The 19,450-nt window shown below is 37.6% G+C and overlaps 1 protein-coding gene across 5 annotated transcripts in view; it reads left to right on the top strand.

Moving 5' to 3' along the window:
• Positions 1-19,450, top strand: part of kif21a (kinesin family member 21A) — a 253,360-nt gene that overhangs the window by 120,409 nt on the left and 113,501 nt on the right. For all 5 annotated transcript variants that reach the window (XM_039761105.1, XM_039761101.1, XM_039761104.1 and 2 more), the window contains exons 8-11: positions 3,832-4,027; positions 6,595-6,784; positions 11,801-11,864; positions 14,580-14,783. In XM_039761105.1, the coding sequence (XP_039617039.1) occupies positions 3,832-4,027; positions 6,595-6,784; positions 11,801-11,864; positions 14,580-14,783 (654 nt within the window). The remainder of the gene's footprint in view (positions 1-3,831; positions 4,028-6,594; positions 6,785-11,800; positions 11,865-14,579; positions 14,784-19,450) is intronic.

Genomic DNA, 19,450 nt, shown 5'->3' with positions numbered 1-19,450 from the left:
AATGAAGTTGAAAAAACAGTTTTATTAAAAAATACTTGGGCAGAAGATGAAGGTGATAGAAGGTCAGCCTTTTAAGTATGGGTGCAAAGTTGGCTTCAAATTGGTTTTCAGTCTGCAGAGGTCCTTGTCAGTTTCTTTAGTCTCTTGTCCTTCTCTGCTCTGCTTGCTTTTTTCTTTCCTGCACTGCTCTGACTGGTTTCCTTTCTCTCTTTTCTTCCCAGCATGCAGCCTAAACTTAAAGGCCTAAACTTCACGTCAAATTAACCATGATTATGAGAACAATCAATCAGAGTTTGCCTTTCTCAGGCTGTTTGTCCATTCTGATCCTAATTAGCCTGGATCTAATAAATTAACTTTCTGTTTAAGATTCTAAAAGAATTATCTAAAAGATGCAAGGGTGAAGTCAGTAAAAATACACAAGTTAAAATCAATCTATAGCAGTCATTTAAAAATATACATAAGTATGTTTAACATGGAATTAAAGATTCCAGAGTTAAAAATTCCAGAGACTTTTCTAATAAAATCTGGTTTCTAATTGCTGGCTGTTTACTCAGGTGTCGTTATTGCTGGCACGTTAATCAATGTTAGCTCATACAGTTCATATTCTTTTTTTCCAGCCCATTTTATGATTTTATATACTGATTTAAGGACAGTTCAGTATTATGAGTTTGGAACATTATTATCTTCATATGCATTGTTTTTATATCAATACAAATGTGTTTGAAATTTTAAAATGTACTGTTTTTTGTCAGCAGAATATGGTGCGGAGGTGTCAGATGCTTTTGAGTTAAGATAGTATGTAATAAAGATAAATCCCCCACATTATTTTTTACTTACAACACATATGACTGAATGTACATAAGCAATCGTTTACAACAAACAAAACTTCATTTTTGGACAATGCAACTTTGTATAGTCACACCGTAAGAAGCTAAAGCTGGTTGTATCAGTCACACATGTTTAAGGTGACACTGGTAAGTAGTCAAGGTTACAAACACACAAAATCAACACACAACACTGAATATACAGTTCTGTGCAATGGAAGTTCATAAAATTAATCAGAATTAAAATAAACGTAAAAATGTCAAGAAGGTCTCTTATTTGGATCATCCTACTAATGCTTACATATTGTAAGACAACGGTAAAGAGTAGGAAATTTTGGCTTTTTTTTTTTGTATAACCTGACCTTTACCAAGTTGTCACAGGTCAGTCCTGCAAACTGGATCACCCTCGGGGAATCACGCCACATGACCATAGTGCCATAACTGACACAATGCAATTAATGTGCCTCATTCGGGACTCCATGAGCAACTGCTTCTTCACCAAGTCAAAGCAGCAGTTCCCAAGAATTCTCAGAAGAGACACAATACCTAAGGAGTCCGGTCTTCATTACAGGTTACTGGATAGCATCCATGTATAGCAACCATATAGCAAGACAGAAAGCACCAGGACCACCCATGCTCTCCCAGTCTATTTACGGATTTCATAGGTTGAGTCACCAGAGACATGAATGTCATTGCCAAGGTAAGTAAACCTCTCGATGTGATCAACATTCTCTTTACAAACAGACACACTGCTGATGGCTGTGCCTAAGAGGTCATTAAAGGCCTGGATCTTTTTTTTTTATCTAGAACACTCACAAGCCCAGTGATTCCTCGTGGAGTCTCTCGAAAGTCCCAATCAGAGTCTCTATTGACTCCGCAAAGATAACAGCATTGTTGACAAAGTCAAGATCAGTGAATTTTTCTTCACCAACAGATGCCCTATAGCCATTGTACCCCACAACACCCAGTACATGCAATCACTGAGCAGAGTAGGAGCGAGAACACACCCCTGACAATCCCCAGAGTCAACTACTTCCACCATTCACAGCACTCACAGTACCAGTGTACAGGCTGGCCACGACATCCAGCAAATTTGGGGGCATATAATAGATAATGTTAGAGATATATATGTACGTACTCTATATAGTATATACCCTTTATTATTGTTATTGTGTACTTTTTCTGTTTGCTAATATAAAAGGACACTGTAGTGTATTATATTTTGCTAACAGTTTCATGGTAAATTGGGCACCAGCTCCTTAAGTCCAATCTTACTTAGTCGTGTCTTCTGTGTCTTTTTTGTAGCTTCTATATTTTTGTAAAGGCAAGTGCATCATGGCCCTTAAATGGTTCAAATTTAAAAAGAGATGTGATGAGCAGCACGGGAGGTCGACAAAGGAATGAATGTGGTGTGAAGACTCGTGAGGATGCTAATCCCTCTTGAAGATGAAGAGTATGAGTAACGTTTCTTGAGGTTAACAGCTAATTGGTGTCCTTTCTTAAGGAACATTAAAAGGCTGCTTATCTCTTTGTCAGTCCGCCGCTCATCCTTTTCATCTTCAAGGGGGATAGCTGTCCTCACAAATTTTCAACCCCCTGCAAAGAATGACACCTGCTACAGGTTGTGATGCTACAAAAACTTAAAAAGTTATCAAACAATATGAAAATGGCAAAAAATGGATCTTCTCTATCGCACGTGACTTTGGCTAGTCCCACTCGGTGATAACAATTTTGAAAAACAAGGAGGTTTACTTAAATATGAGAGATATTACTGTATCTTATGCTCAACAGCATTTTTTTACCTTTCTCCTATAATTATTGAGATACTCCCATATTGACTTGAATCCCCAGTGCCAGAACTTAAGCCGTATGCAAGTTGACTAACACCTGTACTCATAATGTACTCATTATGGTCACTAATGTACCTGCCAAATGAAAATACTGGATTTTTTATTTTTTTTTTTAAACAGACACATGCTGTCTGGAAGGCTGAACTACTGAGCAGTTTGCATCATCACTTATGCTCAAAGCAGAGTGGTGTTGATCTTATAATACAGGAATGTCAAAGCTCTACGCATGGCTCATAGAGCTCTGTCATATCATGCTAGTCTCACAAAGCATCATGGGATGCTGGAAAAACAATGTTTGCCTAAGCCAGCTGGATGGTGAATTTCTAGGAAAATATTTGTCAAAAAGGCTAATGGGGAATACAGCATGTTCACTACAAAAAAAAACACTTTGACAAATTTTGCCAATCAACACTAGTTATTAATAATTTATCATAGAAAATGATGCAGAGCTCAGCTTTATCTTACTAAAAATCAAATGTTACTTCTACTTTTCAATTTTTGATAGGCCTTGCATCATGCTTACACCATCACTGCTACGTTTTTAGTAGACTTTGAATTTTAAAGAAGTATAAAATGAGAATACTTTATATTACAGAAGGACCAACAGTAGGGAGAGTAGTTTGACATTACTACATGAGAAAAGAATGAGAGTACAAACTTGCTCTTTCATAAAAGAAGAAACACACCGTAGATGAACATTTTTATTCAAAGTGGAAGGATTTTTTTTTAATAAAATGCAGATACAGTGGGATGCAAAAGTTTGGGCCACCTTGTTAATAGTCATTATTTTCCTGTATAAATTGTTGGTTGTTACGATAAAAAATGTCAGTTAAATATATCATATAGGAGACACACACACTGATATTTGAGAAGTGAAATGAAGTTTATTGGACAAAACATGGACAGTATTTAACTGACATTTTTTATCATAACAACCAACGCTTTATACAGGAAAATAAATTAACAAGGTTGCCCAAACTTTTGCATCCCACTGTAGGTGAACCATTCTTCATTTGCTGTATTGTACTAAGTTATTGTTGTTAAAAAATGTCTTTTTGTTTCTGTCACAAAATACAATGTGCACACATTTAATAATGTTTAGTGTATCAGATTTGTTTTTTATATATAGTTTAATAATAATTTATTTTCTTCCTCAGCCAAACAGTTATGATTGCATGTATCAGTCCATCAGACAGAGATTTTATGGAAACACTCAACACATTAAAATATGCCAACCGAGCCCGGAATATCAAAAATAGAGTGATGGTGAACCAGGACAAAGCAAGCCAACAAATAAGTGCTCTTCGTACCGAAATAGCAAGACTGCAAATGGAACTCATGGAATATAAAACAGTAAGAAAATTAATTTTCCTGTCAGCTTAAAATTCTACATTCTATTATAAAATGCTCAAAAATTTGTAATGCTTTACACAAAATGTGTGAATGAACTATCCAATGTATTGACATTTTTGTCATTAGCTTTTTTGGCAAAACTTCTTATTGTATGTTATGTTAAATCCATTCTTCTGAGTGCATGATAATTTCTATCTGCATTATAACAGTAAATATAATCTTGCACCTGAACAAAATTAATTCATTTTTAAAATTAATCAGTAATATTAAAAATGACATTTTTATGCTAAATAGTGTAAATATAATGTTTGATTTTGGACATTTAATATATTAACAAAATGTATTGGTTTTACTGTACTGTATTTGTTAAAATATATGTTAACATTTAGTTATTAGATTAATTTCAGAAGGCAAGCCAAACACATTAAATTAAAAAAAAAAATCAGTTTTACTTCCAAAAAATGTGTGTATAGAGTTTTCAGATACCTGATTTCTGTTATAACTATAGAATATATGAAGCTTTTAATTAGTAATTATACCCCAGGGGTGAAAGTTTTCTGCACTTGCAGAGTAGAGCATAGATGTCTGAAAATGGACAAGAAATTCTGTAAATCATTTATGGTACAATGGGAGAAATAAGTATTTAGTCCCCTGTTGAATTTATAGGTTTGCTTACTTAAAAAGAAATGAACAGACTCTAATTTTATGGTAGTTTCATTTTAATGGAGACAGAATATCAACCAAAATCCAGAAAAAGAACACATTACATAAAAGTTATAAATTGATTTGCATGTCATTGAGAGAAATAAGTATTTGATCCTCTACAACCCAGCCAGAATTCTGGCTCAGATTGGCTGTATTTCCATGTGGCACACAGATTACAATCAATTAATTACAGATACTCTGATCTCAACTAGTTATGTGTATTAAACACACCCGTCCACAGAACCAATTTCTTCCATTCCAACCTATCCACCACCATGGGCAAGATCAAACAGCTGTCAAAGGATGTCAGAAACAAGATTGTATACCTGCACAAGGCTGGAATAGGCTACAAGACCACCAGCAAGAAGCTTGGTGAAAAGCTGATAACTGTTGGTGCGATTATTCAGAAATGGAATAAATATAAAATGAACATCAATCGCCCTCGATCTGGAGCTCCATGCAAGATCTTGCTTCATGGGGTGACGATGATCATGAGAAAGGTGAGGGATCAGCCCAAAACTACATAGGAGGAGCCCTTTAATGATCTGAAGGCAGTTGGGACAACAGTCACCAAGAACACCATTGGTAACATATAAACCATAATGGATTGAAATCTTGCAGTGCCCGCAAGGTCCCCCTGCTCAACAAGACACATGTACAGGCCTGTCTTAAGTTTGCCAGTGAACATCCAGGCCTGTGCATGTGCCTCTTTGAGCAAGTCTTCTGCAAAGTAATTTCCCTGACTCTGTTTCAGCAGCCTCCTACTAATTCCTTCTCTCAGCATCATAAATATGTACACAAAGACATAATTCTGCTACATAAAAATCTTGACAACTTTCACTTAGTCTAAAAAAGTTTGCAATGCAATAGGGTGTTGTACTGTGTTAGCCATTATGGATGTAGTGAGAAGTTAAGCAAAATGACACCTTTTATTGGCTAACTAGAAAAATTACAATATGCAAGCGTTCTTGCCTGAAGAAGGAGCCTGAGTTGCCTCGAAAGCTTGCATATTTTAATCTTTCTAGTTAGCCAATAAAAGGTGTCATTTTGCTTAACTTCTCACTACAGTGCAATATTTGTGAGACTGTCTGTTCTTTTGGTGAATGGTTTGTCAAAAAATAGTATTTCGTTGATCTATACTATTACATTGTTTGTTTTCTTTTTTTTTTTTGTAAACATCTCTTTGGAAGCCACAACCATGAACTCTTTTTACAGTCACAATATCAGTTAAACACTGCTCCTGTTTTGATAATTTCCATGCAGCCTGGGTAGATATGAATGAAGCCATTCACTATTATGTCTTGATGCAGGAAAGGCAGTAGGCTTGTCTTTAGTCATTGTATAATGTTTTGGTGTAAATTTTGTGAGCATCCAAACCCCATTGAAATGTTTGGGTGAGTCATTTTGTAATATTTCATGAAATTATTCTTCTTTGTCATGAAGATGCTTTTGTTACACAATAAATACATTTGCTTGGCACAGATGTGGAATTTTTTTTGTTTTACATAGTTTTATATCTTGTGCTATAAAGTTACCCACTTTGATATGACTGAGTCACATGATTTATTGTGAGTAGTGAAAGGACCTCTCTTAATTTCCTTTGAAATAAAACTTTGTACAATGTTTTTAATAAATGATAAAATCTTATTAATTTGTTTACATTTTACTTTATATTCTGTCAATGTATTTTGTTTCTCTCTAGTTTTTATTTGAACACTAATAGTGAAGCAAACCATCACAGCCCGGTTATATGCAATACTTAATTTCTTTCCAGTAATATTTGTTAAGTCTAATGACATCACCTTTTCTTCCTTTATAACCATTATATTTGTAATAATCCACAATATTTTTAAATATTTCAGGGTAAAAGAATCATTGGAGAAGATGGAGTAGAAAGTATTAATGACATGTTTCACGAGAATTCCATGCTTCAGACAGAGAACAATAATCTGAGAGTGAGAATTAAAGCCATGCAAGAGACTATTGATGCACAGAGAGCCCGCCTAACTCAACTTCTTAGTGACCAGGCAAACCAAGTAATCGCCAAAGCAGGCAAGTGTTTAGTGATTTTTAATGTAGTAGTTGTCAAGATATATTTGCAGGGGGTCCTCAGGTTACAACGTCTCGACATACAACGTTTCGAGTTTACAACGCTCACTCCCATAAGAACTTAAAAAAATCGAGACGTGAGAATGATTAAAGGTAAAGATTATTTTTTACACTCATTTTTTTCTGTTACTACAGTACAGTGTGCAGTACAGTATATTTATGTCCTTTTCCTTTTTCTGCAACTTAGTTGTGTTTTTATGTTCTAGATTATGATTTTGCAAATGTGTTAGGATAGGCAAGTGACTTAGGCTAAGGTGTGTTTCGACTTACACCAAAATTCGGGTTACATCACTGTTGTAGGAACGTAACTGTGTCGTAATCCGAGGACCCCCTGTATAAACAGTATTTGGTGCTTAAAACACTTAGATACCAGGAAATTTGTAGGAACCTGTGTATAGTTAAGAAATTGAGCCAGCAACAGAAAGCTGCCTTTACTTCCTAAAGACTGAAGGTACAGTGCCCTTGGAAAGTATTCACAGCACATCACTTTTTCCACATTTTGTTATGTTACAGCCTTATTCCAAAATGGATTAAATTAATTTTTTTCCTCAGAATTCTACACACAACATCCCATAAAGACAACATGAAAAAAGTTTCCTTGAGGTTTTTGCAAATTTATTAAAAATAAAAACAAATGAGAAATGTACATAAGTATTCACAGCCTTTGCTCAATACTTTGTCGATGCACCTTTGGCAGTAATTATAGCCTCAAGTCTATGATGCCACAAGCTTGGCACACCTATCCTTGGCCAGTTTCTCCCATTCCTCTTTACAGCACCTCTCAAGCTCCATCAGGTTGGATGGGAAGCGTCAGTGCACAGCCATTTTAAGATCTCCCCCGAGTTGTTCAATCGGATTCAAGTCTGGGCTCTGGCTGGGCCACTTAAGGACATTCACAGAGTTGTCTTGAAGCCACTCCTTTGATATCTTAGCTGTGTGCTTAGGGTCGTTGTCCTGCTGAAAGATGAACCGTCACCCCAGTCTGAGGTCAAGAGCGCTCGGGAGCAGGTTTTCATCCAAGATGTCTCTGTACATTGCTGCAGTCATCTTTCCTTTTATCCTGACTAGTCTCCTGGTTTCCTCCAAACGTGACGCCTGGCATTCACACCAAAGAGTTCAATCTTTGTCTCATCAGACCAGAGAATTTTGTTTTTCATGATCTGAAAGTCCTTCTGGTGCCTTTTGGCAAACTCCAGGCTGGCTGCCATGTGCCTTTTACTAAGGAGTGGCTTCCGTCTGGCCATTTTACCATACAGGCCTGATTGGTGGATTGCTGCAGAGATTGTTGTCCTTCTGGAAGGTTCTCCTTTCTCCACAGAGGACCTCTGGATCTCTGACAGAGTGACCATTGGGTTCTTGGTCACCTCCCTGACTAAGGCCCTTCTCCCCCGATCGCTCAGTTTAGATGGCCGGCCAGCTCTAGGAAGAGTCCTGGTGGTTTTGAACTTCTTCCACTTACGGATGATGGAGGCCACTGTGCTCATTGGGACCTTCAAAGCAGCAGAAATTTTTCTGTAACCTTCCCCAGATTGTGCCTCGAGACAATCTTGTCTCGGAGGTCTACAGACAGTTCCTTTGACTTCATGCTTGGTTTGTGCTCTGACATGAACTGTCAACTGTGGGATCTTATATAGACAGGTGTGTGCCTTTCCAAATCATGTCCAACTGAATTTACCACAGGTGGACTCCAATTAAGCTGCAGAACCATCTCAAGGATGATCAGGGGAAACAGGATGCACCTGAGCTCAATTTTGAGCTTCATGGCAAAGGCTGTGAATACTTATATGTACATGTGCTTTCTCACTTTTTTTATTTTTAATAAATTTGCAAAAATCTCAAACTTTTTCACGTTGTCATTATGGGGTGTTTGTGTAGAATTCTGAGGAAAAAATGAATTTAATCCATTTTGGAATAAGGCTGTAACATAACAAAATGTAGAAAAAGTGATGCGCTATGAATACTTTCCGGATGCACTGAATATCTTCAAATCCATAGAACAAAATCTGTAGGTTTTATATGTACTCATACTAGGCACGTTTGTTCCATACTGTGCCCAAGCGTGATTGTGACACCCCCTCCCCCCTTAACTCCCACCCCCTGGGCCTCCACTGGCCAGCACTAATACTGTGATTAATGTTCAGGACGCAGGCACACTTTTATCATGACCATGCGACTTGGTGTAAAGCCACAACAAGATCTGAATATGAAGTGACAGCATGCACGTCAAAATAATTTTACTTATTTTTGGGTTGTTTTGGAATAGTTTAGAGCAGGATAACACTCTACCCTCTTACAGATTTCTTGAGTTTGTAGCACGGCGTTTTGCTGTTAATTGTGCTGCACATACGAGAAAATTTGTATGGTGACAAATGATGTTAAGGGAGGAATTTGTAGCTTTTCTTGCCAACTACAATTCACGTTCATGTGTAAGGTGTGAATAAAAACCTGTTTTTAACTCAAATGGTATTGACTGAAATGAGAATTGCACTATATGACTTGTCGCATCATTGATGTCATGTCTGTTTTTCTTGCTCGGGCACGTTTAGCGATCACATTGAATGCTACTGAATGGGGCTCAGATCCACCTGTTCCAAGCGGGGTGGGGCAGGGCAGGGTCAGGCACAGTACAGTTGATCCAGCACCATGTGAACAGACATGCTCAGACACTGAACGAATTGCCAGTGTGAATTCACCCTAAGAGGTCATGTTGAGGTAGATACTGTATATGTACAACAGCTCCACACCTGTGATTTAAAATTAAAAGTGGAATTATTATCAATAATTTCCTGATATTCAAATACTAAAAACAGAAAGTGGCTTCATCACCATCATCCTGCATTTGCAGCTCTGTAGCTAGTGAGCAACTAGAGAGTGCGTCATTCTTCTCGATAAAACAAACGTTTTTTCCTGTAAAATCTGTTTATGTGAGTTTTGTTACCTCATAGAGTGCAAGAGGCAGAGCCTATGCCAAACAGCAGGCTCTGCAGGGAACCAGTCCATTGCAGGAAGCATTTTCTATCATTATTAAATCAGGTTGTAAAAGCCTAATCACTTAAAAATAAATACTGGGTTTCTGTAAAATGCTGTGTGAATAGACTGGCAAATGTCTGCATGAAAAACAGAACTGCAATTATCAGAAAAAAAATGTTCATATTAAATGCAGATACACTTTTCAAATAACAAAAATACCTTCTCTATAAAATAATAGAATGATATTTACACTGCTTCAAATAACAAAAATACCTTCTCTATAAAATAATAGACAGAATAATGTTATGTACACTGTAGTTTTGTATCTTTTGAGACCTGAATACTGTTCTATTAATTTAGGTGTGGAATTTATAAAAATATTTGTTTCTTTCTTTGTGATCTACACGGTGCGCCAAAATGAAGTACCATATTTCTCAAGGTCATTGCGCAAGGTAGAGGCAGCCAAGTGGGTTGGGGTGGGGGTCCTTTGATAGACGATTCCTTGTAGTTTTCAGTCGGCAACATGCTTTGGTTTGGTGCATACCATGCTTTCACTGTCTAAGTGTTCTTCAAAAACAGTGAATCCATCATCACTACGTATTGCGCCTTCCAAATGCACTTCAGCATTCCTTCTAACGCTGACGTCCCATATTGGAAAACAATTCTTCAGTGGATGGCTAAATTTAGACAAACTGGTACAGCATTGAAAAGAAAATCACCAGGCCATCCTCAAGACTGTATTAACGCCTGAAAACATCCAAGCTGTAAGGGAATCGATTTTGCAGTCTCCTAGATGTTCAGTGTGCAAACATGCTTTTGCCTTAGGCATTTCCAACACATCTTTGAGGAGGATTTTGTATGAGGACCTTAATTTTCATCCACTCTCTCTCAGTGAGTTCCTGCACAGCCATCATTTTGTATGGAAGACTCATAGAGAGTTGTGCGCGAACATTCTACAAACCGCTCATCAAGATGCCATCGTCACGTGCCACGATGAGGCACATTTCCATTTGAATGCTTATGTAAATAAGCAAAACTTTAACAATTGGGCTGAAACCAGCCCTTGTGAACTTCACCAGAGACCTCTGCACAGTGAGCATGTTACAGCTTGGTGTGCCGTTGCAGAATTTGTCATTGTAGGCCCTTACTTTTTTTAAGGAAGGGGGTGGAACGATCACCGTCCCTTCAGAATGTTACATTGAAATGCTAGAGAACTTTTTTGCATCCCCAACTGGAAAAAATGGATGTGGTGAAGGCCTGGTTTCAACAGGATGGAGCAGCAGCTCATACGGAGTGGAGATCCATGCAAATTTTGCAGAAGATGTTTCCAGGGAAGCCGATCTTCGAGAGTGGTGATGTTTGGTGGCTTTCAAGTTCGCCTGATCTTGCTCCGTGTGATTTCTTCTTGTGGGACTATCTCAAATTGAAGGAATACACACACACCAACCTGAAAACCTTGAAGCCCTCAACGACACTATTCGCCACAAAATTGTTGCTATTCCTCTTGAAATGGCCGAACGAGTCATGCCAGCGTTCAGATATTACCCCAAAAGAGTTTAGCCCTAATGATGGCCACAACCTTGAAGACATCATTTTTAAAACACAGTGAAAAAAATCGATTTTGTATTCCCTTTCTTGTGTCTCAATGAAATTTATTTTATCTTGTAGCATTTTTGTAGAATAAACGTTTGAAATGTACTTCTTTTTGACTCACCTTGTATATTCTTTCCTTTCCTTTCCTTGTCTTTATATTAAATGGCACCTACGTTTCTTTGTGATAGACTGCTGCACCTCCTAAGGTTATTTCCTGTTTTGTACCTGTTTTTTCCTGGATAGGCTTTGTTTTCTCTAAACCTTACAATTACATATATGGGTAAAGATGGGTGAGTAAGTAATAAAATGAACTGTTTATTTGATAAAATGAATTGCTTAAAGCAAAAACTCAACAATTGATTCATTGATCATTAATGTATTTATTTTTACTTATAGGTGAAGGAAATGAAGAAATAGGAAACATGATAACTAATTACATAAAAGAAATAGAAGACCTCAGGTAAATTAATTGAGGTAGTATTTATGTTTGGAATTAGTTGTTTTTTCAGAGCTCTGTGGCAGTAAAAGAGATCTGCTTCCTTATAAAGTGATGCTGATAAAACTGAATTAATATGAAGGGTATGTGTGTTTGCAATTGTATGTTGCTGTAGGGCATTGTGGCCAGTAGCAGTCCATGTAAGTTGCCATTTACTATATAGTTGGGCAGTGATTCCCTGTAATGTTGATGAGAATATTACAAATGGCTAAATAAATGGTAAAATTTAATATTTAAAATGTTTTTATTTCCATGTAAATGGATGTTTGCTGATGGAGTAAAAAGTTTACTATTAAGTTCAGATTCTAATTCTGTGATGTTCAAAACATTGAGAAATTTTAGCATGTTGTCTGTATGCATGTCTGTGTGTCTGCAGAAACCTACCTACAATAATAGCATTCAGAAAATTTGAACCATCTTTTTCAAACTAGCTGCATTGTGTTGGTCTTTTTTATCAGACACATTGTTTTTGATCAGGTTTGGTCTAGTACTTAGTTCGGTCTGATCTATGTTCTATGATAACTGATGTAGAAATGGTTTAATTTATATGTGATGTTTGCAGTCCTCTCCATTTACTCATAGGACCAGGCCTAAAAATGTGCTACATTTTTTCACAGTTTTAGAGGTGAATATTTTTTTTAAATATACATGAATGCACATACAGAGGCACATACAGGTTATTCACACGAACACACACAATCATAGAAGTTTATAAATAAAGATAGCTGATAGTTTGTTTGCCATACCAGAGCATACATGATGAAGAGAAAGAAATGAACAAAACACACACATGCATACTCCCCCCTAGATCTATAAAGGTCAACTTGGACAGAGGGATTGATCCACTCTATACCAATGTGTACAGTTTGTTTACTGCATTTGACCTAATGCGTTTAGATTCAAAGGACATATTGTTTTGTTAAATCTTCTGTTTAGTGATTTCCTGTTATAACACTTAAAGTGTAGTTTACATGGAACTACTGCGTGAACCATACCGAACCAGTTTAGTTTTTCAGTGTGTAATAGAGCTTTAAGAAGTTCCTCAAGCCAGTTTCTTATTGCTGTTAGTTATGTGAATATTATTTTTTAATCCTTTAATGCGCTTTCCACTGAATTTGTAATTCACATTTTATTAGTATAATTTGCTGTATGCTTTATTATTACGTAAAAGATTTCTTTTAATAAAGAAATGTTTTGAGTGTGTGATGCTGTGGACTTCCATTGTAACTGGGGTTTATTCCTACCTTGCACTAAAGTTGCTGTGATAGGATATGACCCTATGATTCTCAAGATGTTTAAGCAGATATTAATAAAATTTAAAGGAGTTTCCCATCCAAAAATCATTACTTGTTACTTATCCCTTGTTTTTTGTAGTTATGGCCAAGAAAAAGTTGTTCATTTCTTGTTTTTGTGGAGAACAATGTAACATCCATCCATCCATTACCCAACCTGCTTTATCCTGACTACAGGATCACGGGGGTCTGCTGGAGCAAATCCCGGCCAACACAGGGCACAAGGCATGAAACAAACCCCAGGCAGGGCGCCAGCCCACCGCAGGGCACACACTCACACACCAAGCACACACTTGGAAACTATGTCGAATCGCCAATGCACCTAACCTGCATGTCTTTGGACTGTGGGAGGAAACTGGAGCACCCAGAAAAAACCCACGAAGCCACGGGGAGAACATGCAAATTCCATGCAGGGACGACCCGGGAAGCAAACCCGGGTCTCTTAACTGCAAGGCAGCAGCGCTACACACTGTGCCACCATGTCACCCACAATGTAACAATAACAACTAATAATAGGTGTCGATTGGAACCAATGCTGAACAGCAGCAAACGAAGATCTAAACACTCCTTTAAAAACACAAGTACTCATGTCTTGTAATCTACATGTCAGGCATCCAGTTGTATACTCACAATATCCCAAACGTATGCATTTTTCCTGAAAATCCTCTCATGAATGCCAACAGAATACATTCAAACATGAGCAAGGTTTTAAATTTAAAGAACCATCCACCTCGCCCTCAGTCCAATCCATGCCATCATTCATTGGTCCTGACAATTAATAGCTTATTCATAGAATAATATTTGCTTAATGTAAAAATCAGAATTGTAGATTATGGTCTGAGAGACATGTACAACTGATGACCCCTGAAAACATTATCAGATGGAAAATATGCCTTGCATTTCCTCATATCCTAGATGTTTCAGGAAAAGGAAGATCAGTTCATTGTTGCAGTTAGAAGTACTGATTTTGTTTTTAATGGTCAATGAATGAGGGGGAGAGTTGAATCTTCAACTCAGAAGCTCAATTCAGTTTTAATGCTCTCTCTACTGTGTATGAGTGAATTTTCCAGAAATGGTTTGTTTAACAATATTTTAGCCGTACAACTGGATACCTGAAAGATGGATTATGCGACACAAATAATTTCAGATTTTTTTTTCCATGGACATATTGATATTGTTTTTTTTTTAGCATTGGTTCTTATTGATGCATATTATTTTAGCAATTTTGTTACCTTCGATCGCCATAAAAACATGAGAGCAACAATTTTTCACCTACAAAAAACACAGGTTAAGTATTTTTGTGCGGAGTATTCCTTTAAGATGTCACCATGAAAGCCTAACTTTTTAGACTTCTTCAACCAATATGCATTCATTAAATTTGTTTTAGAGCAAAATTACTTGAAAGTGAATCTGTGAATGAAAACCTTCGCAAGAATCTTTCAAGGGCGTCATCGAGGTCCTCATTTTATGGAGGGCCAACTTCGTATTCATCTTCATTAATTGCACCGGAAAAAGAAGCTATAGAAATAATTGAAATGGCTAAAAAAGACCTGGAGAAACTCAAGAAAATAGAAAAAAAGAAGAAGAAAAGGTATTGTGCATTTTAAGTTTACTTTGTGGTGTCTATATATAATGTCTGTGCAAGAGTGTGTTTTTAGGGATATATTCTTTTTAAATAAATATTCAGAAATTAAGATTAAAAAGGTAAATTATTTGAAAGGTAAATTTGTATTTTTTCCCCAAGTACTGTTTTAATTAATTACTGATTATTTTTATATTGTACTTTAAATATAAGTATAGTGGATATTATTGTTAAAGAATCATAGTTTTGCTAAACAGCATAGCATATTACACAATTACTATGTTCTCATAGATCGCATTCAGAAAAACTGCAATCGTGCATTTAAATTCAGCATGTAATATGCATGGTTCTAAAGTGTGTATCCTCATCTATAAAGCCTGCAAATTATTTTGCACTCATCACTACTGATCTGAACATTTCTTAGTGTTTCAATCAGAAGTTCATTTTATGTAAATGAAACAATGATAAGACCTTCTTTTCTTTGTTTTTGTCCTGTTGATCCTAGTGGTTCTGGATTCTTTTTTGATTGCATATACCGTTTTCTCAGGAAATTTTAATATTTAAAATTTGAAATGGAATGCAACTGTGATAAACCACTGAACAATAATCTTTTTAAACAGTTTGGAATAAACCTTTTATCAGGTGCACTTCCAGACCTTTAAATGCTTTGACAGCAGATGTGGAACATGAGCAGTTGTCTCTAAAACTTTTCCTTTGTGGTTCAGTCCTGCATTCTCTTTCCATTGTCTTCTCCCTTACTATGTATGCTTCCCTCATTCTCACTGCTGATCTTAACCTCTTTTCATTTAATATGAAGAAAGTAAGAAAAGGAAACTAATTTCTTAATGTAGCCTAAACAGCATCCCCTACTTTATATGCATAAAAGGTGCAGCTGTAAGGGAATGTATTGCCACAGTCATTCACCCACTCTCATTCACACTAGAACAATTTAGGGTTAACATTTAACCTAACTTCCACATTTTTGGACTGTGGTAGTAAAGCTTCTAGAGGAAAAACTCATGCAAACTTTCAAATAGAACATGCAAACCCTATATTGAAAGTACCTTTAAATCCAGTATTCTGAAGCTAAGAGATAGTGTCAACTACAGCACTAGTATGCAGCCAAACAGAATCTTATGTTGTGTTTTATTGTTGGTACATTACAAAGATATATTTGTTCTCCTTGTAGTGTTTCTTATTGCAAGTTTTGTCTTGGGTAATGGTCAAAAAGGTTTACAGCTATTGTATGGCCCATGTTGCCAGAAATAAAGGAAAGGTATACTTTGAATTTCAGGGAGTATCATGCTGAGACTAGAGAAGGAAATTGATGGTCTTGCTAGGATCAAGTGGGCCATAGGTACAAGTGCTGCAACTTTTGTGAAGTCTGGGCTCTGGGCTATGTCTGTTGATACATGCCCTGTGTCTAACTCTAACCCTAACCTTATATACCCCAATGGCAGAAAATATATACGTAAGCTTTTGTTTTGCTCTAACTGTCCCAATCTTGGGCTCACAGAATTGTTTCAAGTATTAGAGTAAAGGTAGTACACAAAATGCTCCATTCTTACTATCACAAGTACAAGGTTTAATTAGCACTATCATTAATGAGCTGCATATGTGTGCACATTATCAAAAGGTTCAGTTATACGCTCTTAGGCTAGCATGGGGAGATAGTGTGTTTAATGCCGAACATATTTTCCAGATTACCAACTCCAAATGATTTGGATTGATGATCAGTCTTCATTCCTTCAATTCAACGAAGAATTTGAGTACACATGTGCTGTTACACAGACACCAGAATTAAAATTCTACAATTTTGAACAGAGCTACAGACTTTTATCACACAAATAGAAATCATGATATAATAAAACTTAACTTCTAAGGTTTAAACTACATTATTTATATAATATGTATATTTGTGTGTGTCTATCTATCTATATATATATATATATATATATATATATACACTGCTCAAAAGAATTAAAGGAACACTTTTTAATCAGAATATAGCATAAAGTCAATGAAACTTATGGGATATTAATCTGGTCAGTTAAGTAGCAGAGGGGGTTGTTAATTAGTTTCAGCTGCTGTGGTGTTAATGAAATTAACAACAGATGCACTAGAGGGGCAACAATGAGATGACCCCCAAAACAGGAATGGTTTAACAGGTGGAGGCCACTGACATTTTTCCCTCCTCATCTTTTCTGACTGTTTCATCACTAGTTTTGCATTTGACTACAGTCAGTGTCACTACTGGTAGCATGAGGCGATACCTGGACCCTACAGAGGTTGCACAGGTAGTCCAACTTCTCCAGGATGGCACATCAATACGTGTCATTGCCAGAAGGTTTGCTGTGTCTTCCTGCACAGTCTCAAGGGCATGGAGGAGATTCTAGGAGACAAGCAGTTACTCTAGGAGAGCTGGAGAGGGCCATAGAAGGTCCATAACCCATCAGCAGGACCCTTATCTACTCCTTTGGGCAAGGAGGAACAGGATGAGCACTGCCAGAGCCCTACAAAATGACCTCCAGCAGGCCACTGGTGTGAATGTCTCTGACCAAACAACCAGAAAGACTTTATGAGGGTGACCCAAGGGCCCCATGTCCTCTAATGGGCCCTGAGCTCACTGCCCAGCAGCATGCAGCTCGATTGGCATTCGCCATAGAATACCAGAATTGGCAGATGCACCACTGGTGCCCTGTGCTTTTTACAGATGAGAGCAGGTTCACCCTGAGCACGTGACAGAAGTGAAAGGGTCTGGAGAAGCCATGGAGAACATTATGCTGCCTGTAACATCATTCAGCATGAGCAGTTTGGTGGTGGGTTAATGATTGTCTGGGGAGGCATATCCATGGAGGGTCACACAGACCGCTACAGGCTTGACAAAGGCACCTTGGCTGCCATTAGGTATCAGGATGAAATCATTGGACCCATTGTCAGACCCTATGCTGGTACAGTGGCTCCTGGTGCACGACAATTCCTGGCCTCATGTGGTGAGAGTATGCAGGCAGTTCCTGGAGGATGAAGGAATTGATACCATTGACTGGCCACCACACTTTCCTGACCTAAATCCAATAGAACACCTCTGGGACATTATGTTTTGGTCCATCCAATGCCACCAGGTTGCACCTCAGACTGTCCAGGAGCTCAGTGATGCCCTGGTCCAGATCTGGGAGGAGATCCCCCACAACACCATCTGTCATCTCATTAGAAGCATGCACCGATGTTGTCAGGCATGTATACAAGAACACAGGGGCCATACAAAGTGCTGCACAATTTTGAGTTGCTGCAATTAAATTTTGGCAAAATGGACTAGCCTGCCACATAATTCTTTCACTCTGATTTTTGGGGCGTCTTTGAATTCAGGGCTCTGTGGGTTGGTCATTTTCATTTCCATCCAATGATGTGGCATCCTTTCGTTCCTAACACATTACCCAGTCTATATCAGTATAGATATCCAGGAGGATTTCTTTTTCCAATTAAGATCTGATGTGTTTTCAAAGAGTTCCTTTAATTTTTTTGAGCAGTTTATATATATATATATATATATATATATATATATATATAATATATATATATATATATATATATATATATATATATAATGTATGTATGTATGTATTGTGATAAAGGCGCTATATATGCGCCCGACCTGACACAGATTGACAACAGAATCACGTTAAAATCAACAAAATGATTATTTTTCTTCACCTGTGGGGCACGTCTTCCCAGTGTCCCACACGCAGTACAAAGTCCCAAAGCACACCAACAAAACCCAATTAAAGCACACTTTTCATCACCACTCCTCTCAGTAAGCTTTGTCCTCCTCCTCCCAACTCAACCTTCACAGTGGTGGCTTCTGGCTCCTTTTTTAAGGCACTCGGAAGTGTTCCAGGTGCTTGATTGGCGAGTTCCAGCTGCACTTCCGAAGTGGGGAAAACACTGCCCATAAAGGCTCAGGAGTCCCAGCTGCAGCACCCCCTGGTGGCACCTGTGGGACCTAACAGGGCTGCACCAAACTCCAATTCCCATGGATCCCTGCGGGAGACCGAGGCACTGCTCCAACCCAGGGGTGTTGCCACCTACCGTCTAGGGGAGGTATTGAATAGTCCATGGTTGCTCCCCTGAACATATGCTGAAGGGGCATCCCAGCCAGGCATGGGCCCTGGCCGTCCGCTACAGTGTGTGTGTGTATATATATATATATATATATATATATATATATATATATATATATATATAAATAAAATGTGTGTGTGTGTATGTATGTATTGTGACAGATTGGGGTGCTCTTGACCCCTTGAAACCTCAGACCACTCGTCAGACACCAGGTAAAAGTCCAGAATTATTATTTACTAGCAAAATACCCCCGCTTCGCAGTGGAGAAGTAGTATGTTAAAGAAGTAATGACAAAGAAAAGGAAACATTTTGAAAATAACATAACATTATTGTCAATGTAATTGTTTTGTCACTGTTGTGAGTGATGAGTGTTGCTGTCATATATATATATATATATACACACACATCTATACTAATAAAAGGCAAAGCCCTCACTCACTCACTCACTGACTCATCACTAATTCTCCAACTTCCCGTGTGGGTGGAAGGCTGAAATTTGGCAGGTTCATTCCTTACAGCTTCCTTACAAAAGTTGCGCAGGTTTTATATCGAAATTC

This window comes from Polypterus senegalus, chromosome 8 (genome assembly GCF_016835505.1).
Source record: "Polypterus senegalus isolate Bchr_013 chromosome 8, ASM1683550v1, whole genome shotgun sequence".
Taxonomy (NCBI): domain Eukaryota; kingdom Metazoa; phylum Chordata; class Cladistia; order Polypteriformes; family Polypteridae; genus Polypterus; species Polypterus senegalus.
This window is presented reverse-complemented; position numbering and strand designations above follow the sequence as displayed.